This window comes from Lissotriton vulgaris, chromosome 10 (assembly GCF_964263255.1).
Source record: "Lissotriton vulgaris chromosome 10, aLisVul1.2, whole genome shotgun sequence".
NCBI lineage: Eukaryota > Metazoa > Chordata > Amphibia > Caudata > Salamandridae > Lissotriton > Lissotriton vulgaris.
The window spans coordinates 899297-925449 of NC_141698.1; the positions used below are offsets into that span (position 1 = coordinate 899297).

General features: G+C 55.9%; 1 protein-coding gene across 2 annotated transcripts in view; it reads left to right on the top strand.

Moving 5' to 3' along the window:
- The first annotated feature begins 11265 nt into the window (after positions 1–11265).
- The window catches only part of LOC147684274 (ceramide kinase-like), an 85102-nt gene continuing 70214 nt past the window's right edge, over positions 11266–26153 (top strand). The window contains exon 1 of one of the 2 annotated variants that reach the window (XM_086940133.1): positions 11266–11740. In XM_086940133.1, the coding sequence (XP_086796259.1) occupies positions 11587–11740 (154 nt within the window). In that variant the 5' untranslated portion in view covers positions 11266–11586. Of the gene's footprint in view, positions 11741–21671; positions 21777–26153 lie in introns of those variants that run through there. The other variant, XM_086940134.1, reaches the window with a different exon arrangement.

Here is a 26153-nt window from a genome sequence, read left to right on the forward strand (position 1 = left end):
GGTTTAGTCGTGGGGTGAGCTACTCTCTGTACGATTACGCGTTGATTCGGATCGCGCCGCTGGCCACCAATGTTAGACGGACCTGGAGGGTCGGCCGAGGACAAGGAGAGAGGTCTCCAGGGAGAGCCGTCTCCAGCGATCGTACAGATGAGTAACTTCCCCCCCACAGATGTACCCCACACAAAGATAAGGTTTAACGTTCTTTATAAGCAATCTTGAAGTACGATAGAATGGTACAAGGAGGTCAGGACTCAGGGGTCCCCTCGATTCTAGTCTCTTGGATGGGAAAGGGGGTAGCGGGACAGTCTTGTTACCAATCTGGTAGATGCGATGATAAGATGGATAGCTCACAATCCTCGAGCTCGGCGTTCTAGGTGGACGGGCCGCGGCAGCGCCGGCAGGTCCTGAGATGATCGTAGGTAGCGACGGTCCGCGGCAGCGCCAGCAGGTCCCGGTGAAGGTGGTAGTTACAACGGTCCGCGGCAGCGCCAGCAGGTCCCGACGAGGATGAAGGATGCAGAAGGTTGCGGCAGCGCCAGCAGGCAGGACGATAGTTCACAAGGCAGGGCTACGGCAGCGCCAGTAGTCCGTCAAGGATGAGTTCTTCACGGGGTCTCTCGACTCCAGGATACAACTGCCTTCCTACTCTGGAGCTGCCCCAGTTATAGGTCTGGCGCCCTTTGATGTCCGGACCCTCGCACTTGGAGGTCGGGAGGTCCGGGATGAGGGAGTCCAGACACCCAGCAGGGGGGTGGAGCCAGTGCCCGGGGGAGCTGGGGGCGATCGGCACCTGGCGGGGGAGAGCCATCGACACTTCTTTCTCCCATTGACCTGCCAAGTGGTCCGTTCACCTCCTGGGAGGATAGTGGTGCCGGGATGTCGGGGCCTGACCAGGCCCAGGGTTAGGGTCGAGTCGAGGCCACGCGGCCTCGTGGTGCAGGGTCCAAGATGGCGGCCGGGCCGGGCGATGGAGTTGGTAGTGGCTCGGCCCCATGACACAGAGATGTCCGGGGGCAGGAGTCCCGTAGGGGACGAGGTGCGGGTTGCTTCTGTGGGTAACACCTGGAGGGCCGGGGCTCGGGCCCTGTCATGTGGGGAGGGAGCGAGCCCTTCATGTGGCCTGTCCAACAGGGCAACACTCAACGAAGGAGAGGGAGACGAGTGCAGCCGCTCCTGGGCTCCGACGGGCCCCTGAGCGTCGGGATGCATGTGGGACTGAAAGGTTCCTCCTCTGAGAGACCAGAGGGGCCGGGGGAGAGTCAGTCAGTGTCAGATCCTGCACTGAGAGGCCAGCAGGCCCGGGGCAGAGTCAGTCAGTGTCAGACCCTGCACTGAGAGGCCAGCAGGCCTGGGGCAGAGTCAGTCAGTGCCAGAGTACGCAGATGATATCACATTATATGTGCGCGATCCCAGCCATAATCTGAACCCCATTCTCAGGGAATTTATCCGTTTTGGTAGGCTCTCCGGCATTCAGATCAATTGGGGCAAATCATGCTTATTCCCCCTCACGACGTCCACAAAGAAATTTGTGCTTGACTACCCCATAACCTGCTGTGACGGAGATTTCAAATATTTGGGAATTTAGATTGCAAAAGACAGAGATGAACTATTACGGGCTAACTATGGCACAACCATGACCCGTATTATCGATCATATCACAAAATGGGTCACCCTGCCCCTATCTATGGCAGGCAGAGTGTCTTTGATAAAAATGGTGATATTACCGCGATTGCGTTATCTGTTCTTGAATGTCCCATTTTACCCCGGTAGCTTTTTTTTCAAACAACATAAATCGGAGCTTATTCGTTTGTTGTTAGGGGGTAAAACGCCTCGACTCAAGTGGGACTCTCTCATCAGGCCATACAATAAGGGTGGTTTTGGAATTCCCGATTTTGAATTATACTACTATGCTGCTCAAGCCCACTATGCCTATTTTTGGGTGAAACCACCTTGATACATGCCCCAGGTGGCAGCGGAACACTGGTTGGCTCACCCTATCCCAATAGAAGGAGCACTACATGCCCCACCCGAAGGTAGGGATAAAACACCCACGACAGTAATGAGCACGGTCCATGCTTGGGATCAACTAGCAAATATGCCTCACTCTGACATGCTATACTCGCCTATACTTCCCCTCGTCTACCACCCGGACATGCCATTGCTGCAGGAAACACTATTTCGCAAACTACTTGAACGCATACACATAACGACGTGGGGAGATTTGTACCATAATGGGATATTCCGTACTATGGACCATCTATATGACGGCATATAGCCGTCCCCCCTTGACACCTTCTTGTACATTAGACTCCGCCAAGGACTGAAAGCGCTTACACCGGTGTAAAAAGGGGCTCGAGTGGGGGTGCGGCAGTAATAGGCAACAACTTAGTTTTGGTTACTTGTGGGTTTATTTTAGACAGTAGATGGTCAGTACAACTCCTTCTACTTGAGGGGGGCCTCCGAGGCGATCTGCTACGGCTCCTCCTTCGTCTAGGGGCTTTCTTCTTCTTCCTCTGTCCTTCCAAGGGTCTTGGGGGAGGCTCTTCGTCGGAGTCCGTCGCGGCTGGCTCTGGCCCCTCCCAGATGGTAGAGAGGGAAAGAAACAGGAACCGAGTGTAAGTACTGTGTACTCTAGTGTATCATCGAAGGGGGGTAGGGAGTGAGGGAGATTAACACCGGTGCTCAACTATTTACAGAGAACTACGTGGGTGGAGTGGTAGTGCTCAGGTTTGGATATACCGTGTCTTATGTCTCCCCTGCTTTAGTACCTAATGTACTTTTACCGCCAACCCAGCCCCGCAAGCTGTCACGCACCTGTACAAGCCACGCACCTCCCCTGGGTGAGTGGCTGGGCGGCTCACAGGAACGGTGGCCTCCTGGCTTGCTCCCGTCCTCAGCTGGCGCCGACTCAGCTTCCTTCTGGGTTTTCTCCGCTGGTATACTCTCCGCTGACACTCCCCCGGCCTCTGATGGTGTCCGCCGTCCTCCTTCCGCTCCTCTCCGTTTACCGCGTCCTCCTTCCTCCGTCTCGCTCTCAAAACTCTCTCGCTGACTGTTCCGCTCCTCCGACCTCCTCTCCTCCGTCCTCCAGGTGTACAAGCACACCTGTGGTTCCGGGTCCCGACCTTTTGTCGGAAACGCGTAGTCGGTAGACTCCTCCCCACCTTGCAGTGTCCAGGAATTAAAGGGCCAGTCCTCCTCTGTCGTCCCAGATGCAGCCCAGTCCATGTCCTGCGAGGTGGAGAGAGAGACAGAAGGTGGTAAAGGCAACACATCACCAACCCCTCCCATGCTATTTTCGGTGTCCCGAGGGGGTGTGGGAGCCGCAGGTTGTGCAGAGCGGTCACGTGCAGGGTCCCTCCTATACACCCCGTTACAACCGGCCTTTCCTCATGAGCCCCAAGCTTTCGCGCCACTGCAACGCATTCTCCACGATGACACGGCCAAGAAGCTAGTGTCGACAATCTATAACACTGTACATACACTCAAGGACACACCGCCGCTTGCGGCTAAAGCTAAATGGGGTCAGGAATTGGGAGTGACACTTACAGATAAGCAATGGGAATTTTGCCTACAGCAACCCGAACGCGTATCATCCAGCAGTAGATTTAGAATCATACACTACAAATTCCTACACAGATTGTACTGTACGCCAGCGCAAATGCACAGATTTTGTCTACGCGCTGATGATCATTGCGACAGGTGTCGTGCCCCAGGGGCTGACTTCTTGCATTTGGCATGGGACTGCGATGGTGTGCAGACCTACTGGTGTCAGGTGTTGGCAGCGATATCTAAGATGATCAATACTGAGATAGAGCCCTCCCCCATCCTAGCCCTCCTGGGTTATGTGGAACGGATACAGGCCGCATACCGCAAATGTGCCGCCTTAGCTTTCCTTGTGGCTAAGGGAAGAGTGGCGTGCAAATGGGGCAGGGGCAGAGCCCCTAAATTTAAGGACTGGTTGCGCGATCTTACATACTGTCAGGACCAGATTCATACATACTCAGAGCTGTTACCAATCTCCTGGAGGCCGGCTGCTGGACAGCACTGACTCCTCTGACGCACAACCACCAGGGCAAACACAAATGGGAAGCACTTCCACAATGAGACAATGAGATGCTGTACGTGCCCGGAAGTGACATGTCACGAGAGGTGGGAATGAGATGCCAATGGTATGTTGCTACATGAGCAGGGCCTGATGGGCGTTCCTGACTCATGTACAGTGACAGGTACTGCTGAGTTGGCTATCTCCGTGCTTCACACCCTCTGCATAATACCTGTCAACATAGCCTTGGCTTGCCCTAGAAATGTAAGGAATGTTCATGTTATATATAAGATGTCACTGCGGATGGTAGACAGTCAAAATATCGAGTTGGAAATATCGACCTACCATAATATCGAGTCTGAAATATCGAAGGAGCATAATATCGAAGGCAAGAATATCGTAGGACAGAATATCGACCCAAGGTAAGTAATATCGATATACTTAATATCGATGTAAGTAATATCGAAGTTAGTAATATCGATAGCATATATATCGATGTTAATAATTTCGATGACACTAATATCGATATTTGTATTATTTTATAGTTTTTTATTATGTATGTGTGATATGTTTAATTTGAGTATTTAAAATAATTACTATTATATGTGTATACATTTTCTATAATAATATATAAATTTATAAGGAAATTTGATGTTTTAGTACCGGAGCGGGTTGTGGGTTTATAGGGGAATAGGGTGGGAAGTAATTTAATTATGGTAAGTTGATTAATAATTAGTAGGATTAATTAATTAATTATAATTATTTGCTAATTAATATTGATTAATTGGGAAATAATTAATTGATTAATTGATATATATTTTCTGTAGCGGGATGTGGGTTTATAGGGGAATAGGGTGGGGAGTAATTTAATATTAATTAATTAATTAATATATGTTTTTAAATATTTATAACTAATTAATTGGCAAATAAGTAATATTAATTAGTTAATTAATTATTATAATTTTGAACATATTTTAAATTAGTAATTAATTGGTAATTAAATAATATTAATTAGTTAATTACATTAATTAGAGTAATTTATTTATATATATAATTTTTAGTTACTGTTAATTAATTATGTGGGGGAAAAATGATATTAATTATTAAATTATATTAATTACAGCTTATGTGCTAATATATTTACTTTATTGTTATTGTTAATTAATTATTAATTGCTAATTAAATCATATTATTTAACTTTGGGTTAAGGAGTATTTTTAGGGTTCAGGGTCATTTTTGGGTTTTTGGGTAAAGGGGTATTTTTAGTGTACAGGGTCAGTTTTCAGACCCTCCTCTGAGATGCCAGCAGGCCTGGGGAAGAGTCAGTCAGTGTCAGATCCTGCACTGAGAGGCCAGCAGGCCTGGGGCAGAGTCAGTCAGTGTCAGACTCTGCACTGAGAGGCCAGCAAGCCCGGGGCAGAGTCAGTCAGTGTCAGACCCTCCTCTGAGAGGCCAGCAGGCCCGGGGCAGAGTCAGTCACATGTCAGACTCTGCACTGAGAGGCCAGCAGGCCCAGGGCAGAGTCAGTCAGATCCTGAACCGAGAGGCCAGCAGGCCTGGGGCAGAGTCAGTCAGTGTCAGACTCTGCACTGAGAGGCCAGCAGGTCCGGGGTAGAGTCAGTCAGTGTCAGACCCTCCTCTGAGAGGCCAGCAGGCCCGGGGCAGAGTCAGTCAGTGTCAGACTCTGCACTGACAGGCCAGCAGGTCCGGGGCAGAGTCAGTCAGTGTCAGACCCTCCTCTGAGAGGCCAGCAGGCCTGGGTCAGAGTCAGTCAGTGTCAGATCCAGCACTGAGAGGCCAGCAGGCCTGGGGCAGAGTCAGTCAGTGTCAGACTCTGCACTGAGAGGCCAGCAGGCCTGGGGCAAAGTCAGTCAGTGTCAGAACCTGCACTGAGAGGCCAGCAGGCCCAGGGCAGAGTCAGTCACATGTCAGACTCTGCACTGAGAGGCCAGCAGGCCTGGGGCAGAATCAGTCAGTGTCAGATCCTGCACTGAGAAGCCAGCAGGCCCGGGGCAGTCAGTCAGTGTCAGACTCTGCACTGAGAGGCCAGCAGGCCTGGGGTAGAGTCAGTCAGTGTCAGACTCTGCACTGAGAGGCCAGCAGGCCTGGGGCAGAGTCACTCAGTGTCAGACTCTGCACTGAGAGGCCAGCAGGCCCGGGGCAGAGTCAGTCAGTGTCAGACCCTCCTCTGAGAGACCAGCTGGCCCGGGGCAGAGTCAGTCACATGTCAGACTCTGCACTGAGAGGCCAGCAAGCCCGGGGCAGAGTCAGTCAGTGTCAGACCCTCTTCTGAGAGGCCAGCAGGCCTGGGGCAGAGTCAGTCAGTGTCAGATCCTGCACTGAGAGGCCAGCAGGCCGGGGGCAGAGTCAGTCAGTGTCAGACTCTGCACTGAGAGGCCAGCAGGCCCGGGGCAGAGTCAGTCAGTGTCATACCCTCCTCTGAGAGGCCAGCAGGCCCGGGGCAGTCAGTCAGTGTCAGATCCTGCACTGAGAGGCCAGCAGGCCTGGGGCAGAGTCAGTCAGTGTCAGACTCTCCTCTGAGAGGCCAGCAGGCCGGGGGGCAGAGTCAGTCAGTGGCAGATCCTCCTCTGAGAGGCCAGCAGGCCTGGAGCAGAGTCAGTCAGTGTCAGACTCTGCACTGAGAGGCCAGCAGGCCTGGGGAAGAGTCAGTCACTGTCAGACCCTCCTCTGAGAGGCCAACAGACCTGGGGCAAAGTCAGTCAGTGTCAGACTCTGCACTGAGGCCAGCATGCCTGGGGAAGAGTCAGTCAGTGTCAGACTCTGCACTGAGAGGCCAGCAGGCCCGGGGCAGAGTCAGTCAGTGTCAGACCCTGCACCGAGAGGCCAGCAGGCCTGGGGCAGAGTCAGCCAATGTCATACTCTGCACTGAGAGGCCAGCAGGCCCGGGGCAGAGTCAGTCAGTGTCAGACCCTCCTCTGGGAGGCCAGCAGGCCTCGGGAAGAGTCAGTCAGTGTCAGACTCTGCACTGAGAGGCCAGCAGGCCTGGGGCAAAGTCAGTCAGTGTCAGACCCTCCTCTGAGAGGCCAGCAGGCGTGGGGCAGTCAGTCAGTGTCAGACCCTCCTCTGAGAGGCCAGCAGGCCTGGGACAGAGTCAGTCGCATGTCAGACTCTGCACTGAGAGGCCAGCAGGCCTGGGGAAGAGTCAGTCACTGTCAGACCCTCCTCTGAGAGGCCAACAGGCCTGGGGCAAAGTCAGTCAGTGTCAGACTCTGCACTGAGGCCAGCATGCCTGGGGAAGAGTCAGTCAGTGTCAGACCCTCCTCTGGGAGGCCAGCAGGCCTCGGGAAGAGTCAGTCAGTGTCAGATCCTGCACTGAGAGGCCAGCAGGCCCGGGGCAGAGTCAGCCAGTGTCAGACTCTGCACTGAGAGGCCAGCAGGCCCGGGGCAGAGTCAGTCAGTGTCAGACTCTCCTCTGAGAGGCCAGCTGGCCCGGGGCAGAGTCAGTCAGTGTCAGACCCTGCACCGAGAGGCCAGCAGGCCTGGGGCAGAGTCAGTCAGTGTCAGACCCTCCTCTGAGAGGCCAGCAGGCCTGAGGCAGAGTCAGTCAGTGTCAGATCCTGCACTGAGAGGCCAGCAGGCCGGGGCAGAGTCAGTCAGTGTCAGACTCTGCACTGAGAGGCCAGCAGGCCCGGGGCAGAGTCAGTCAGTGTCAGACCCTCCTCTGAGAGGCCAGCAGGCCTGGGGCAGAGTCAGTCAGTGTCAGACTCTGCACTGAGAGGCCAGCAGGCCTGGGGCAGAGTCAGTCAGTGTCAGACCCTCCTCTGAGAGGCCAACTGGCCCGGGGAAGAGTCAGTCACATGTCAGACTCTGCACTGAGAGGCCAGCAGGCCTGGGGCAGAATCAGTCAGTGTCAGATCCTGCACTGAGAAGCCAGCAGGCCTGGGGCAGAGTCACTCAGTGTCAGACTCTGCACTGAGAGGCCAGCAGGCCCGGGGCAGAGTCAGTCAGTGTCAGACCCTCCTCTGAGAGGCCAGCTGGCCCGGGGCAGAGTCAGTCACATGTCAGACTCTGCACTGAGAGGCCAGCAAGCCCGGGGCAGAGTCAGTCAGTGTCAGACCCTCCTCTGAGAGGCCAGCAGGCCTGGGGCAGAGTGTGTCAGTGTCAGATCCTGCACTGAGAGGCCAGCAGGCCCGGGGCAGTCAGTCAGTGTCAGACCCTGCACTGAGAGGCCAGCAGGCCTGGGGCAGAGTCAGTCAGTGTCAGACCCTCCATTGAGAGGCCCGGGGCAGTCAGTCAGTGTCAGACTCTGCACTGAGAGGCCAGCAGGCCGGGGGCAGAGTCAGTCAGTGTCAGACTCTGCACTGAGAGGCCAGCAGGCCCGGGGCAGAGTCAGTCAGTGTCATACCCTCCTCTGAGAGGCCAGCAGGCCCGAGGCAGTCAGTCAGTGTCAGATCCTGCACTGAGAGGCCAGCAGGCCTGGGGCAGAGTCAGTCAGTGTCAGACTCTCCTCTGAGAGGCCAGCAGGCCGGGGGGCAGAGTCAGGCAGTGGCAGATCCTCCTCTGAGAGGCCAGCAGGCCTGGGGCAGAGTCAGTCAGTGTCAGACTCTGCACTGAGAGGCCAGCAGACCTGGGGCAGAGTCAGTCAGTGTCAGACCCTCCTCTGAGAGGCCAGCAGGCCTGGGGCAGAGTCAGTCAGTGTCAGACCCTCCTCTGAGAGGCCAGCAGGCCCGGGGCAGAGTCAGTCAGTGTCAGACCCTGCACTGAGAGGCCAGCAGGCCCGGGGCAGTCAGTCAGTGTCAGACACTGCACTGAGAGGCCAGCAGGCCCGGGGCAGTCAGTCAGTGTCAGACTCTGCACTGAGAGGCCAGCAGGCCTTGGGCACAGTCAGTCAGTGTCAGACCCTCCTCTGAGAGGCCAGCAGGCCTGGGGCAGAGTCAGTCACATGTCAGACTCTGCACTGAGAGGCCAGCAGGCCTGGGGCAGAGTCAGTCAGTGTCAGACTCTGCACTGAGAGGCCAGCAGGCCCGGGGCAGAGTCAGTCAGTGTCAGACTCTGCACTGAGAGGCCAGCAGGCCTGGGGCAGAGTCAGTCAGGGTCAGGCTCTGCACTGAGAGGCCAGCTGGCCTGGGGCAGAGTCACTCAGTATCAGACCCTCCATTGAGAGGCCAGCAGGCCCGGGGCAGTCAGTCAGTGTCAGACTCTGCACTGAGAGGCCAGCAGGCCCGGGGCAGTCAGTCAGTGTCAGACTCTGCACTGAGAGGCCAGCAGGCCTGGGGCAGAATCAGTCAGTGTCAGATCCTGCACTGAGAAGCCAGCAGGCCTGGGGCAGAGTCACTCAGTGTCAGACTCTGCACTGAAAGGCCAGCAGGCACGGGGCAGAGTCAGTCAGTGTCAGACCCTCCTCTGAGAGGCCAGCTGGCCCGGGGCAGAGTCAGTCACATGTCAGACTCTGCACTGAGAGGCCAGCAAGCCCGGGGCAGAGTCAGTCAGTGTCAGACCCTCCTCTGAGAGGCCAGCAGGCCTGGGGCAGAGTGTGTCAGTGTCAGATCCTGCACTGAGAGGCCAGCAGGCCCGGGGCAGTCAGTCAGTGTCAGACCCTGCACTGAGAGGCCAGCAGGCCTGGGGCAGAGTCAGTCAGTGTCAGACCCTCCACTGAGAGGCCCGGGGCAGTCAGTCAGTGTCAGACTCTGCACTGAGAGGCCAGCAGGCCGGGGGCGAAGTCAGTCAGTGTCAGACTCTGCACTGAGAGGCCATCAGGCCCGGGGCAGAGTCAGTCAGTGTCATACCCTCCTCTGAGAGGCCAGCAGGCCCGAGGCAGTCAGTCAGTGTCAGATCCTGCACTGAGAGGCCAGCAGGCCGGGGGGCAGAGTCAGTCAGTGGCAGATCCTCCTCTGAGAGGCCAGCAGGCCTGGGGCAGAGTCAGTCAGTGTCAGACTCTGCACTGAGAGGCCAGCAGACCTGGGGCAGAGTCAGTCAGTGTCAGACCCTCCTCTGAGAGGCCAGCAGGCCTGGGGCAGAGTCAGTCAGTGTCAGACCCTCCTCTGAGAGGCCAGCAGGCCCGGGGCAGAGTCAGTCAGTGTCAGACCCTGCACTGAGAGGCCAGCAGGCCCGGGGCAGTCAGTCAGTGTCAGACACTGCACTGAGAGGCCAGCAGGCCCGGGGCAGTCAGTCAGTGTCAGACTCTGCACTGAGAGGCCAGCAGGCCTTGGGCACAGTCAGTCAGTGTCAGACCCTCCTCTGAGAGGCCAGCAGGCCTGGGGCAGAGTCAGTCACATGTCAGACTCTGCACTGAGAGGCCAGCAGGCCTGGGGCAGAGTCAGTCAGTGTCAGACTCTGCACTGAGAGGCCAGCAGGCCCGGGGCAGAGTCAGTCAGTGTCAGACTCTGCACTGAGAGGCCAGCAGGCCTGGGGCAGAGTCAGTCAGGGTCAGGCTCTGCACTGAGAGGCCAGCAGGCCTGGGGCAGAGTCACTCAGTATCAGACCCTCCATTGAGAGGCCAGCAGGCCCGGGGCAGTCAGTCAGTGTCAGACTCTGCACTGAGAGGCCAGCAGGCCCGGGGCAGTCAGTCAGTGTCAGACTCTGCACTGAGAGGCCAGCAGGCCTGGGGCAGAGTCAGTCAGTGTCAGACTCTGCACTGAGAGGCCAGCAGGCCTGGGGCAGAGTCAGTCAGTGTCAGACTCTGCACTGAGAGGCCAGCAGGCCCGGGGCAGAGTCAGTCAGTGTCAGACTCTGCACTGAGAGGCCAGCAGGCCCGGGGCAGAGTCAGTCAGTGTCAGACTCTGCACTGAGAGGCCAGCAGGCCCGGGGCAGAGTCAGTCAGTGTCAGACTCTGCACTGAGAGGCCAGCAGGCCCGGGGCAGAGTCAGTCAGTGTCAGACTCTGCACTGAGAGGCCAGCAGGCCTGGGGCAGAGTCAGTCAGTGTCAGACTCTGCACTGAGAGGCCAGCAGGCCCGGGGTAGAGTCAGTCAGTGTCAGACTCTGCACCGAGAGGCCAGCAGGCCTGGGCAGAGTCAGTCAGTGTCAGACTCTGCACTGAGAGGCCAGCAGGCCCGGGGCAGAGTCAGTCAGTGTCAGACTCTGCACTGAGAGGCCAGCAGGCCTGGGGCAGAGTCACTCACATGTCAGACTTTCCTCTGAGAGGCCAGCAGCCCTGGGCAGAGTCAGTCACATGTCAGACCCTCCTCTGACAGACCTGAAGGGCCGGGGCAGGGTCAGCCAGGGCGCACCCTTCAGTCCCTGCCGTCGCTGGATCACACCCGGGCCGATGCAGGAAGGGCCGGACCCGCAGCACAGGTCCAGCCCCCGCCCCAGGGAGGGGCCCCGGGATCACCTGCCACTTCCGGGCACAGGTGCAGCGGGGACCGCGGAGGCTCCGGAGCCGCGGGAGAGTACTGGATCCGGGGCCAGAGATCCACCCAGAACCGACCGACAGCCGGACCCTCGCCCGGGGGTCGATCTAGAACCAGAGGGCCTGCCCCCTTGACCAGGGGACCCCCCCCCCCCCCGGCGGGAGGGGCGACACTGGGGGTCCAGAACCAGGGATTATCGTAGAACCGACCCAGGGCCACCACCGACCCCGATGGAGCCCGCCCCGGATGGGCCCCCGGGCCCCGGGCTGGAGCCGGACACCTTCCACTCCCTGCTCCGTCTGGAGAACCGGAGCCACCGTGTGACCCTGAGCAGAAAACACCTGAGCTGGATGGAGGAGCCGGGGCGGGGCCAGGGGGCGGCAGGTGAGCGAGGGGGGGGGGGGTGTGTAAGGGGTGGGAGATGAGTGCAAGGGGGGGAGGCGAGTGCGGGGGAGCAGGTTACTGCAGGGACGAGGGGGTCGCAGGTGAGTGCAGGGTGGTGGGGGTGAGGGGCCAAGAACCCACAGGTCCCCTCCGGATCCTTATCTCGTGTGTCATCAGTCCTCTGATGCTCCCACCCTGACCCCTCTGATGCTCCCACCCTGACCCTCTGATGCTCCCACCCTGACCCTCTGATGCTCCCACCCTGACCCTCTGATGCTCCCACCCTGACCCTCTGATGCTCCCAACCTGACTCTCTGATGCTCCCACCCTGACCCTCTGATGCTCCCAACCTGACTCTCTGATGCTCCCAACCTGACTCTCTGATGCTCCCACCCTGACCCTCTGATGCTCCCACCCTGACCCTCTGATGCTCCCACCCTCTGATGCTCCCACCCTCTGATGCTCCCACCCTCTGATGCTCCCCCCCTCTGATGCTCCCCCCCTCTGATGCTCCCCCACTCTGATGCTCCCACCCTCTGATGCTCCCACCCTCTGATGCTCCCACCCTCTGATGCTCCCCCCCTCTGATGCTCCCCCCCTCTGATGCTCCCCCCCTCTGATGCTCCCACCCTCTGATGCTCCCCCCCCTCTGATGCTCCCACCCTCTGATGCTCCCACCCTCTGATGCTCCCACCCTCTGATGCTCCCACCCCGACCCTCTGATGCTCCCCCCCCTCTGATGCTCCCACCCTCTGATGCTACCACCCTCTGATGCTACCACCCTCTGATGCTCCCACCCCGACCCTCTGATGCTCCCACCCCGACCCTTCAATGCTCCCACCCCGACCCTCTGATGCTCCCACCCCGACCCTCTGATTCTCCCACCCGGACCTTCTGATGCTCCCATCCGGACCCTCTGACGCTCCCACCCGGACCCTCTGACGCTCCCACCCGGACCCTCTGACGCTCCCACCCGGACCCTCTGACGCTCCCACCCTGACCCTCTGACGCTCCCACCCTGACCCTCTGATGCCCCCACCCTGACCCTCTGACGCCCCCACCCTGACCCTCTGACGCTCCCACCCTGACCCTCTGACGCTCCCACCCTGACCCTCTGACGCTCCCACCCCGACCCTCTGATGCTCCCACCCTGACCCTCTGATGCTCCCACCCCGACCCTCTGATGCTCCCACCCTGACCCTCTGATGCTCCCACCCTGACCCTCTGATGCTCCCACCCTCTGATGCTCCCACCCTCTGATGCTCCCACCCTCTGATGCTCCCATCCTGACCCTCTGATGCTCCCACCCTGTCCCTCTGATGCTCCCACCCTGACCCTCTGATGCTCCCACCCTGACCCTCTGATGCTCCCACCCTGACCCTCGGATGCTCCCACCCTGACCCTCGGATGCTCCCACCCTGACCCTCGGATGCTCCCACCCTGACCCTCGGATGCTCCCACCCTGACCCTCTGACGCTCCCACCCTGACCCTCTGACGCTCCCACCCCGACCCTCTGACGCTCCCACCCCGACCCTCTGACGCTCCCACCCCGACCCTCTGATGCTCCCACCCTGACCCTCTGATGCTCCCACCCTCTGATGCTCCCACCCTCTGATGCTCCCACCCTCTGATGCTCCCACCCTCTGATGCTCCCACCCTCTGATGCTCCCATCCTGACCCTCTGATGCTCCCACCCTGTCCCTCTGATGCTCCCACCCTGTCCCTCTGATGCTCCCACCCTGACCCTCTGATGCTCCCACCCTGACCCTCGGATGCTCCCACCCTGACCCTCGGATGCTCCCACCCTGACCCTCGGATGCTCCCACCCTGACCCTCGGATGCTCCCCCCCGACCCTCGGAAGCTCCCCCCCGACCCTCGGATGCTCTCACCCTGACCCTCGGATGCTCTCACCCTGACCCTCGGATGCTCTCACCCTGACCCTCTGATGCTCCCACCCTGACCCTCTGATGCTCCCACCCTGACCCTCTGATGCTCCCACCCTGACCCTCTGATGCTCCCACCCTGACCCTCTGATGCTCCCACCCTGACCCTCGGATGCTCCCACCCTGACCCTCGGATGCTCCCACCCTGACCCTCGGATGCTCCCACCCTGACCCTCGGATGCTCCCACCCTGACCCTCGGATGCTCCCACCCTGACCCTCGGATGTTCCCACTCTGACCCTCGGATGTTCCCACCCCGACCCTCTGATGCTCCCACCCGACCCTCTGATGCTCAAACCTCGATCCTCTGATGCTCCCACCGGACCCTCTGATGCTCCCACCCCGACCCTCTGATGCTCCCACCCGACCCTCTGATGCTCCCACCCCGACCCTCGGATGCTCCCACCCCGACCCTCGGATGCTCCCACCCTGACCCTCGGATGCTCCCACCCTGACCCTCGGATGCTCCCACCCTGACCCTCGGATGCTCCCACCCTGACCCTCGGATGCTCCAACCCTGACCCTCGGATGCTCCACCCTGCTCCCACCCTGACCCTCTGATGCTCCCACCCTGACCCTCTGATGCTACCACCCTGACCCTCTGATGCTCCACCCTGCTCCCACCCTGACCCTCTGATGCTCCCACCCGGACCCTCTGATACTCCCACCCGGACCCTCTGATGCTACCACCCTGACCCTCTGATGCTCCACCCTGACCCTCTGATGCTACCACCCTGACCCTCTGATGCTCCCACCCGGACCCTCTGATGCTACCACCCTGACCCTCTGATGCTCCACCCTGCTCCCACCCTGACCCTCTGATGCTCCCACCCTGACCCTCTGATGCTACCACCCTGACCCTCTGATGCTCCACCCTGCTCCCACCCTGACCCTCTGATGCTACCACCCTGACCCTCTGATGCTCCACCCTGCTCTCACCCTGACCCTCTGATGCTCCCACCCGGACCCTCTGATGCTCCCACCCGGACCCTCTGATGCTCCCACCCGGACCCTCGGATGCTCCCACCCGGACCCTCGGATGCTCCCACCCGGACCCTCGGATGCTCCCACCCTGACCCTCGGATGCTCCCACCCGGACCCTCGGATGCTCCCACCCGGACCCTCGGATGCTCCCACCCGGACCCTCGGATGCTCCCACCCGGACCCTCTGATGCTACCACCCTGACCCTCTGATGCTCCCACCCGGACCCTCTGATGCTACCACCCTGACCCTCTGATGCTCCACCCTGCTCCCACCCTGACCCTCTGATGCTCCCACCCGGACCCTCTGATGCTCCCACCCGGACCCTCTGATGCTCCCACCCCGACCCTCTGATGCTCCCACCCGGACCCTCGGATGCTCTCACCCTGACCCTCGGATGCTCCCACCCGGACCCTCTGATGCTCCTACCCTGACCCTCTGATGCTCCCACCCTGACCCTCTGATGCTCCCACCCTGACCCTCTGATGCTCCCACCCTGACCCTCGGATGCTCCCACCCTGACCCTCTGATGCTCCCACCCTGACCCTCGGATGCTCCCACCCTGACCCTCGGATGCTCCCACCCTGACCCTCTGATGCTCCGGTGCCCTCGGAAGCTTTGGAGCCTCCTTTGTGCACAGAAGATGTACTAAGTGCCCACCGCTCAGTACCACCAGGTGCGTTGTACCCTCAGGTCCTCCTCTGTATTCTTAGGAGGTCTGTACTCTGATGCATCCTCTGTGCCCTCAGGTACTCCTCTCAGGCTCCAGGAGCTTTGTTGTATAGCGCTTACTACCCCTATATAGACCACCGAAGCGCTGACCTGCATGGGCAGCAAGCTGTGCCTTGTGGGGTGTGTGGTTGGTGGTGTTGTGGGGTGTGTGGTGGGTGTGTTGTGGGGTGTGTGGTTGGGGGTGTTGTAGGGTGTGTGGTTGTAGGTGTTGTAGGGTGTGTGGTTGGAGGTGTTGTAGGGTGTGTGGTTGGGGGTGTTGTAGGGTATGTGGTTGGAGGTGTTGGAGGGTGTGTGGTTGTAGGTGTTGTAGGGTGTTTGGTTGGGGGTGTTGTTGGGGGTGTTGTGTAGGGTGTGTGGTTGGGGGTGTTGTGGGTGGTGTGGTTGGGGGTGTGTTTGGGGGGTGTTGTAGGCTGTGTGGTTGGGGGTGTTGTAGAGTGTGTTGGTGGGTATGTGGTTGGGGTTGTTGTTGGGTCTGTTGTAGAGTGTGTGGTTGGGGTGTTGTAGGTTGTGTGGTTGGGGGTGTTGTAGGGTGTGTGGTTGGGGGTGTGGTTGGGGGTGTTGTAGGGTGTGTGGTTGGGGGTGTTGTAGGGTGTGTAGTTGGGGGTGTTGTAGAGTGTGTGGTTGGGGGTGTTGTAGGGTGTGTGGTTGGGGGTGTTGTGGAGTGTGTGGTTGGGGGTGTTGTGGAGTGTGTGGCTGGGGGTGTGTGGTTGGGGTGTTGTAGGGTGTGGTTGGGGTTGTTGGGGGTGTGGTTGGGGGTGTTGGGGGTGTGGTTGGGGGTGTTGTAGGGTGTGTGGTTGGGGGTGTTGTAGGGTGTGTGTTTGGGGGTTTTGTAGGGTGTGTGGTTGGGGGTGTTGTCTTTGTTTTGATCCTCTGTGGGAAGTTCTTCCGTGTGTACGTGATGCGCACCGAGGTGTGGTTATCGTGTTATGGGACGCAGCGAGTAGCAGTGTGGTGGATGAAGCCGTGTGGAGGACGGGTGTTCAGTGATGGTGGTCAGCACGGTGGTCGCTTGAGCCGCCCTGCAGGTCCCTTCATGGACTTCCTTTGACCCCACTTCACGTAGCTGCTCACCGCACTGGGCTTTCCATTCTGATATTTCCTTAAACGTTCATGGTCCTGTAGAGGCATAGTGTGGGGAGAAGGGTGGTGCGGAGATCTGCTGGGGTGGGCGTTGGTTCCATCAGCCCATGTCTGACCAGCGCTCCGAGAAGCGGCCACCCTGGTTGGTGGCATGCTTCATCATAGGTTTCTCAGCTGGGCTGCCGAATGCAACTCAGCTGTGCTACAACGCCTGATTACAGCGGAGCAGGATTTTGGTGAAGGTGTGAGCGTGAAAAAGTGTCTTGAAAAGAAGTGGTGTAGTTAAAAATGTCTCTGAAGTGCCCAAAAAAATAGTGATTTATTTATAGGGCCTTAGGACACATTAAAATGAAGGTGAGATATTGTGAAGATAATAATGATCTTCTATATCTCTTTTTTTTTTTTTTTAAAAGGTCGACATGTTTCAGCCTCTCTGAAATTCAATTAAATTAAGCTTTTTTCAGGACTGTGAAAATATGAACCGTGATGTGGCAGAACTGTTTTTTATGCCACACGAGTGAATGGGTGATCTTCAGCACACGCGCTAAGGTGTGCTGTGCATGCGGTGTGATGACCATAGTTACGGACCCACAGGCTGGTAACAATATTGTTCGTTACCACAATAGGATCAAACTGATCCCTGAAGTGGGGGGCTCCTGTAGTTAAACATTCATCAAGGAGAAACTCCCATCTTAAACCCACTTCTGGCTTTTAAGGATCCCGCCGAGCTAAACACAGGTCTTCGCTTAACTGGATACAGTCAGCCGTGCGCTACTGGGGTTGTTCCATATCTGTGGGTTGTAAATTGTAGATAACATTTGAAGGAGCAATTATCTTTCTGGGTTCAATTTTCTGGGTTGAGGGAGGATGTGGTTACCTTTGAAATAACATTGTTTTGAAATGTCGTCTGAAGTGTGAATGTTGCCGGATGCTTCATGTCTTGGCTGGTAGTGAGTTCCAGAGCTGAGTGTCTTGTGTGGAGAAGGCAGTGCCTCCTGTGGATTTCTTTCGGTAAGGTAGTTTCATGATTTGTAGGAAAAGTTCGAGCGCAGGGTCCTGTTTTGTTGGTATTGCTTTCTTTTAACTTGTACCTGTGCTGGTCGTTCTCTCCTCTGGGTCTGTGGACCATGCATAGTGCCTTGAACATAAGCCTTCTAGCCACAGGCAGCCAGTGAGGTGACTGCAGGACTGGAGTCGTGCATTCTCCTGGGCGAAGGCAGAGAAGTCATCTTGTGGCAGCTTTTGGGGCGAGTTGTGTTTTGCCTTTGTTGCATCTTGGCCACCAAGGTGTGGGCTGTTGGCATAGCCAAGCGTGGAGGTTACGAGTGTGAGGACGGCTCGCAGGTTCTGTTGGTATCCGGGGTACGGGACGATGAGGAGCAGTGTTTTCATGATGTCAAACGCCCTCGTTGTGTCGCTGGTGACATGTGGCATCAAGGATAGGTCTGAATCCATGGTTACCTCTAGGTTTCTGTCTTCTCTTGATATAGAGGGAGGGGTTTTGGGAGGTCTGTACCCAGAAGCCATTTCCAAAGCTTCCACAGTCCTGTCCACCAGCTGACGGGAAGACCTTCCTAAAAGATTCCGACTGGAGGATATAGAGGTCCGTAGAAGGCCACTTACTGAGGTCACCTATGACCCTAGCCCCTCCCCGTAAGGACCTCCACCCACCCTCGGGCAGTAAGGAGTTGTCGTCCTATAGTGCATGGAACCCCTGTGTTCATACCTGCCCTTTAAAACTGATTGCGTCTGTTCCTATATCCAATTAGTATTCATTTCTGAATCATCCAGCAATGTTGAGTGTATGTTTTAATGTTTACGTCCTTCGGTTATGGCTTCAGAGCATATGTCAACACGGGCAGGAGTCCATGCTGCACCGTCACTGAGGTCAGTTTCCTCTTTGGTATGGAAACATGGCTCCTCTTCATATAAAATGGTTATAGATGTTTCCCCAGTCTTGAAAGATAAGTCTGAGTCCTGCCCCCCCCCCCGTGGGGTCTGAAACTCTGGTAGTCAGCTTGATGATGCATTAATTCATTGTATACATGAAACACAGTTAAGTGAGTATTTAATTCAAATAAGTACTTTTTTTTGGTTAAATCAAACTTGTTAAATCCTCAAATAAAACGTTTCCATTCAGGAATAAGAAATACACTAAGGGGCATATGTACTAGTAAAGTGGCGAAGCGTGTCGTTAAGGCAAGAAGGCTAACAACACCCTCCATCACTTTAGAAACGCAGGGCTGCACCATGTTTACAAGAATATGATGCAGCCCTGCGTTTCCCCCTGCACTGGCGCTAAATTTAGCTGCCTAGCGCCAACGCAGGCACCCTGGCACTAAGTGCAACAGTGCCTGCATTGCATGTTTCCCCCTGCACGGGTGCTAAACTACGCTGCCTAGCACAAATGCAGGCACCCTTGCACTATGTGCAACAGTGCCTGCGTTGCATGTTTCCCCCTGCACGGGTGCTAAACTAAGCTGCCTAGCGTCAACGCAGGCACCCTTGCACTATGTGCAACAGTGCCTGCGTTGCATGTTTCCCCCTGCACGGGTGCTAAACTAAGCTGCCTAGCACCAACGCAGGCACCCTTGCACTATGTGCAACAGTGCCTGCGTTGCATGTTTCCCCCTGCACGGGTGCTAAACTAAGCTGCCTAGCACCAACGCAGGCACCCTTGCAGTATGTGCAACAGTGCCTGCGTTGCATGTTTCCCCCTGCACGGGTGCTAAACTAAGCTGCCTAGCACCAACTCAGGCACCCTTGCACTATGTGCAACAGTGCCTGCGTTGCATGTTTCCCCCTGCACGGGTGCTAAACTAAGCTGCCTAGCGTCAACGCAGGCACCCTTGCACTATGTGCAACAGTGCCTGCGTTGCATGTTTCCCCCTGCACGGGTGCTAAACTAAGCTGCCTAGCGCCAACACAGGCACCCTTGCACTATGTGCAACAGTGCCTGCGTTGCATGTTTCCCCCTGCACTGGCGCTAAATTTAGCTGCCTAGCGCCAACGCAGGCACCCTGGCACTATGTGCAACAGTGCCTGCGTTGCATGTTTCCCCCTACGCTGTTACTAAATGTAGCTGGTTAGCGCCAACTCAGGCACCCTTGCACTATGTGCAACAGTGCCTGCGTTGCATGTTTCCCCCTGCACGGGTGCTAAACTAAGCTGCCTAGCACCAACGCAGGCACCCTTGCACTATGTGCAACAGTGCCTGCGTTGCATGTTTCCCCCTGCACGGGTGCTAAACTAAGCTGCCTAGCACCAACGCAGGCACCCTTGCACTATGTGCAACAGTGCCTGCGTTGCATGTTTCCCCCTGCACGGGTGCTAAACTAAGCTGCCTAGCGTCAACGCAGGCACCCTTGCACTATGTGCAACAGTGCCTGCGTTGCACGTTTCCCCCTGCACGGGTGCTAAACTAAGCTGCCTAGCACCAACGCAGGCACCCTTGCACTATGTGCAACAGTGCCTGCGTTGCATGTTTCCCCCTGCACGGGTGCTAAACTAAGCTGCCTAGCGTCAACGCAGGCACCCTTGCACTATGTGCAACAGTGCCTGCGTTGCATGTTTCCCCCTGCACGGGTGCTAAACTAAGCTGCCTAGCACCAACGCAGGCACCCTTGCACTATGTGCAACAGTGCCTGCGTTGCATGTTTCCCCCTGCACGGGTGCTAAACTAAGCTGCCTAGCGTCAACGCAGGCACCCTTGCACTATGTGCAAGGGTGTCTGAGTTGCAGGGGAAGATTGTTTGGAGCTTATTAATAAAAACTGTTGCATTGCCTGCGACAAAACAGCGATGCAACAGTTTTCACTGCGCCCTCCTTGCAACATGATAGATGCGCCGCATTTATTGTACACCGCTCCATATTGCAAGGAAAGACAGATACATCATGCATAGCTGGAGTTGTCGCAAGCATGATGCAAGTCCAGCAATGCGTGGGGAAGGCCTATCTAATACGCTGCGTCACCCTTATGCGTGCCATGAGGCAGGCGCAAGGTTTTGACGCAATGGCGTCCTCGAAGTGGCGCACTGAAATCTCATAGATTTCACTGCGCCACTTCTACGAGGCCTTGATGCAGGGGAACGCCCCCCCTGCAAACATTATACCTGTCGCAGGTATAATGTGGTGCAAGGCTTTACAAGGTGAAGTATCTACCTAGATGCGTCACCTTGTAAATAGGGCGCAACATGGCGCATTGTTTACGTCGCCTCTGCGTCATGAAAAGTGACGAAAAAGTGTTGCAAGGGGCTCATAAATAAGCCCCTTTATGTGCAGGAAGGTGCCTCATGGGAGGTTACAAATGAAGATAAGGCGGTACTAAGGAGGGACTAAAAGCCTATGAACGAATCAGAAGCGTGCATTAATGAAGGACAATGACACAAGCCAATGACAAATGAGGGCTAAGAGTGTACAGGGATTCAAGTCCATACTCCAGTACAGCATGCCTCGCAGAGCAGCTCATGCGCTGCTCAGGCTCGTCCTAAAAGTGAGGAGAAATGTAAACATGTCTCCTCGTTGTGCCTCGCTATGCCATCCCTGGGGTGGCGCAGCATTCGGACGCATTTCCAGGTTTACGCATTCTCGTAAATCTCGAAATGTGGCAGAATACATGGGTGTTGCTTGGGAACACCCACAGCAACACCCACGTCACGCCCCTTTCACACACAGTGTTGCCTGAAAAGGGGCCTTATTTACAAGGACAGGAAAAGCCCCTCAGGTGGTTTTACTTGTCCTTGTGAATATGAGACAGGAGTTTGCACCAGTGGTGTGTCACAAACAGTGATGCATCGCTTGCACAAGTGACTTGTAAATAAGCCCCACAATCTTTAAATGGCGTTTTGCAGCTTCTATGTGCCCTGCTCCATGCAGCACACATAGAAGCTGCAAAATGTCATTTTTAAAAATTGTTTATGTGCAGGAGGAGACGCCTTCCTACACATAAACATTCTTCCCTGCAGCGCAGACACCCTGGCACCATCCTGCACTATGGTACAAGTGCCTGCGTCGGCGCTAGGCAGCTAAATTTAGCGCTGGCGCAGGAGGGAAACCCAGGGCTGCACCATTTTCTTGTAAATATTGTCCAGCCCCGTGTTTCTAAAGTGACGGAGCCTGGCGTTAAGCCAAGGAAGCTAACGCCGCGCTCCGCCCCTTCCTCGTAAATATGCCCCGCCGTGCCAGAGCTGTGCCGCCACTCCCAGAGTCCGGGTGCTGCTGCCAAGAGGATGTGAACAGGATCCCGGCAAGGACAGCAGGCACCCCTTCACCCGAGGGTCAGAGAGGGCCGTGAGCTGGGTGAGCCCCCACCACCCTCCGGGTCAGAGAGGGGAGAGACTGGCAGACCCCTGAGGGGCGTACCCCCTCCCCAGGGTCAGGGAGGAGAGACTGGCAGACCCCTGAGGGACATGAGTACCCCCCACTGCTCCCAGGGCCAGGGAGATGGGACTGGCAGACCGCTGGGGGGCATGAATGTACCCTCCTCCCAGGGTCAGAGGGGGGAGACTGGCAGACCCCTGGGGGGGGGGCAAGAGTGTACCCTCCTCCCAGGGTCAGAGGGGGGAGACTGGCAGACCCCTGGGGGGGGGGCAAGAGTGTACCCTCTTCACAGGGTCAGAGGGGGAGACTGGCAGACCCCTGGGGGGGCAAGAGTGTACCCTCCTCCCAGGGTCAGAGGGGGGAGACTGGCAGACCCCTGGGGGAGGGGCAAGAGTGTACCCTCCTCCCAGGGTCAGAGGGCGGAGACTGGCAGACCCCTGGGGGGGGGGCAAGAGTGTACCCTCCTCCCAGGGTCAGAGGGGGGAGACTGGCAGACCCCTGAGGGGCGTACCCCCTCCCCAGGGTCAGGGAGGAGAGACTGGCAGACCCCTGGGGGGCATGTGTACCCCCCACTGCTCCCAGGGCCAGGGAGATGGGACTGGCAGACCGCTGGGGGGCATGAATGTACCCTCCTCCCAGGGTCAGAGGGGGGAGACTGGCAGACCCCTGGGGGGGGGGCAAGAGTGTACCCTCCTCCCAGGGTCAGAGGGGGGAGACTGGCAGACCCCTGGGGGGGGGGCAAGAGTGTACCCTCTTCACAGGGTCAGAGGGGGAGACTGGCAGACCCCTGGGGGGGCAAGAGTGTACCCTCCTCCCAGGGTCAGAGGGGGGAGACTGGCAGACCCCTGGGGGAGGGGCAAGAGTGTACCCTCCTCCCAGGGTCAGAGGGCGGAGACTGGCAGACCCCTGGGGGGCATGTGTACCCCCCACTGCTCCCAGGGCCAGGGAGATAGGACTGGCAGACCCCTGGGGGGGGGGGGGGGGCAAGAGTGTACCCTCCTCCCAGGGTCAGAGGGGGGAGACTGGCAGACCCCTGAGGGGCGTACCCACTCCCCAGGCTCATATAGGAGAGACTGGCATACCCCTAGGGGGCATGGGTGTACCCCTTAGCTCCCCATGATCGTTTTGGTGGGCTGGGACACCTCTCGGAGACACATAGGTGCCCCATCTACCCTCCGAATCAGGAAAGGGGAGGGGGGTCTGGCAGAACCTGAGGGGCACCATATGAGTGCAGCACGTCCTCACCCCCTCCCCCGGATCAGGTGGGGTGGTGCTATCTGAGCCCTGAGGGGCACTCATGTACCGCCTTCCACCCCAAAGGATGGAGGGGGAGGTTGGGCTGGCAGAGCCCTCAGGGGGTCTCTGTGCGCCTGGTCCAGATCCCAGGGGGGGGGGGGGTAAGCCGGCCCAGGTGTCTGTGTGTATTGTGCGGACCAGTCTCAGAGCGCACTCTGGGGGCGCCATTAAGAGCCATATTTAAGCCCTCGTGAGAGGCACAGCCCCTGCTGGCGCCCCCTTGGCCCCCTGCAGGTGGATAGGGGTATGGCACGCTGGCACTCTGCTGGGCACGGGCTTCAGTCTTGGGGTAGTTATAATGGAGGGGTATATTGTGCTCTCAGGACCCCTGCACCTGCCCAGCAGGTAAGTATAATAGTGTATCTACCTTGTAGCTTGTAGTCTACCTTGTAGCTTGTAGTGTATAGTGTATGTACCTTGTAGATACACTATTGCCACTGATGTCGGACGAAACAAAAGACGACACAACTTCTTTTGGCAATTTAGTATAAAATGTAATAATGCGCGCGGAAGGTCAGCGAGCTCCTTGACCTGGAATCTGAGCTTCGACTTACAATGGGCGGACAGTTTCCTTTCTACACTTGTGAGCGTAAAGATGTCATATATTTGCATAACAAATCAGGAATTCACTTAAGCACAACATTATATCAATAGTAATACGGTCTGCAAGCTTATCACGTGTTTATGAAATGCGATATAAGTGCACGTGTTATTGGTTTCACTTTTCCACCACAGTTGCCCTGCCGCTTGTCCTTGGCTTGTCTCTTTGAAGCCTAGTAGGGCTCTACTCCCTGCACGTCTCCTGCTCTGCAGGGCCTAATCTCCCACCTATCCTGCGCCTCCGCCTACCGTATCTACATATTTTTTCAGAGACGTGTTTTTCGCAATGCAGACCTGTAACTTTCCATTCCTGCTATGTCTAGTTACATTTCTCTATTCTGTTGAAACTCGTCTCTACTTCCCTCCTCCAGGACCTGGCTCCATTTTGTGCTGCTTTTCTATTCTACTATTGCAGATCGCTTAGGCCTACATTTCTCTTTTAACACGTACATCTGCACACGACTTTCTGCTGATGCTTACATTGATATGAGGGGGCCGTCTTCATATTCTACATTTATTATAACATTGCCCCCTTAAGTTGATTTTCAACTAGTTCCTCGCCTTCCCTTTTGCTTGGAGTCATCCATGTGTATACATTCTCCTCATCATCCTGCATTTTATTGACTTGCCTATTGGTAGGCATCCCTCCTAACTTCTGACTAACCCTCTTACAACTTCCTATCCCTATCTGAAGAACACAGAAAATCAAAAGCAGTTTCACAAGAACAGGCACCAAGGCCTTAAATAGTCCTGACATCCAGGATGGTACCCAAGTGAACTACCCTGCAAGCCAATCGTTGGGGGCACCTCCCTCCTCTACCATCGTCTTCTGCAAAGTATACAGAGCTTGTATGGCTTCGGTGAGTGTCCCTTTGTCAGCATCATTGGCTTATAAATATGTGCAATCAGCAGTTTCCACCTTGGCACTTACTCCTGCTTCCATAGCCTTCATTAAGTCCAACACATATCTATGCTGCATAATCATTACTGTCATCGCTCGCAGCTCTTCCTTGATCGCGTTGAAGCCATATTCAATGGCGTTTATGGCTTTCATTATCTCAAACCAGGTTATCTGGAGCCAGCGTGCAGTTGCTTTTGCTTGCATGAATGGAAGGATGCTTGCGAAGAAGATTCTTCTTCATTGAACAGCCTGAGCTCTTTGCAGGAAATCTTCCCAGGCTGTAAAGCCTCAATACTCTACAGCTCTCTTCCTTCGATGACGGTGTAGCAAGGTCGTTGAACGTCTTATGGGATGGTCATGCGGTATGGACTTTTCTTCTCCTGTAATCACCCGTGAGGAAGTGTGCACACTGACCAAAGAGCGGAGTCCTTGCCACCCTGAAGGAAGTCGCATATTCAGCCAGTCACCACAGCTCCAGTAAAAATCCATTAGGCTGGAGGTGCCCCATTGCATGTTAGAATTGTATGTTGTGACATTGCAATTGGTGTTCTTTCCTACCAGGACCATTCCATTTTCTCTGAAACACAAAGAAAAAGAACAGGGTTTCTACCTGCTCGAAAGGTTGTAGGAGTTTCTACCCAAGTTAGTCTAGATATATTCTCATCCCACACTGCCTGACACCTTTGTTGTGTGCTATTATCAGTCTGATTTCCCTTGCATAACGAAAGGGTCCTCACCCAAATGTAGTGCTATGGTGTCAATGACCTTGAACATATACTGATCCACTTATTCTGAAATATGGGCTTTCCTGACAGTCATGGGGTCGCGGTGTGGCGGAATAATTCTTGCAGAAAAGTGTAGGATGTGATACTGCTAAAACTCCCTGTTGCAATATTTGAGCTCTCTAAGTTTTATCCTTGTACCTCATAATCCCTTTCTTAGCTCTGGCATCTAACTTCACTACTAGCTCTTTGTGACTCGTTAGGACATTCATTACTTCTGCTAACTCTTTCTCATATTGCGTGGTGTTAACTAGGATTGTTCCCTGTTTGACCTGTAATCATTGCATCTGCGCTCGTATTCTACAAAGATGCAACAGACATACCGTAATATTTGGAGGTACCTCCTTCGACAAGTGTAACCTAACGAATTCAGTTGCTTGTGGAATCAAAAAACAAATGAAGCAAGAAGTATTAGCAGTCTGCGTTCCTATATCTGTCATTTGTTGATACCACATATAGCTAATATGCTAGCATGAATACTAGGAGATATTTTTTCTGTTCCGAGACTGCTTTCTGCAAGCGCGTAATACTGTTACATAATCCCATACAAGAAGTAAACCACCATTTCACAAAACATAACTGTCCGCTATTTATTTATTTATTTATTTTCTTATATAGCGCAGGAATTCGACCCCCGAAGGGGTATCTCCGCGCTTGTGTTCTTACCATAAACCAAAGGCCAGAGGTCAGTAAACAAACAAACAAATACAAGGTTTTAGATAGTCAGGAACAAATGTGTCTTTAAAAGTTTCCTGAAAGCTCCTAGATTGGGATTTT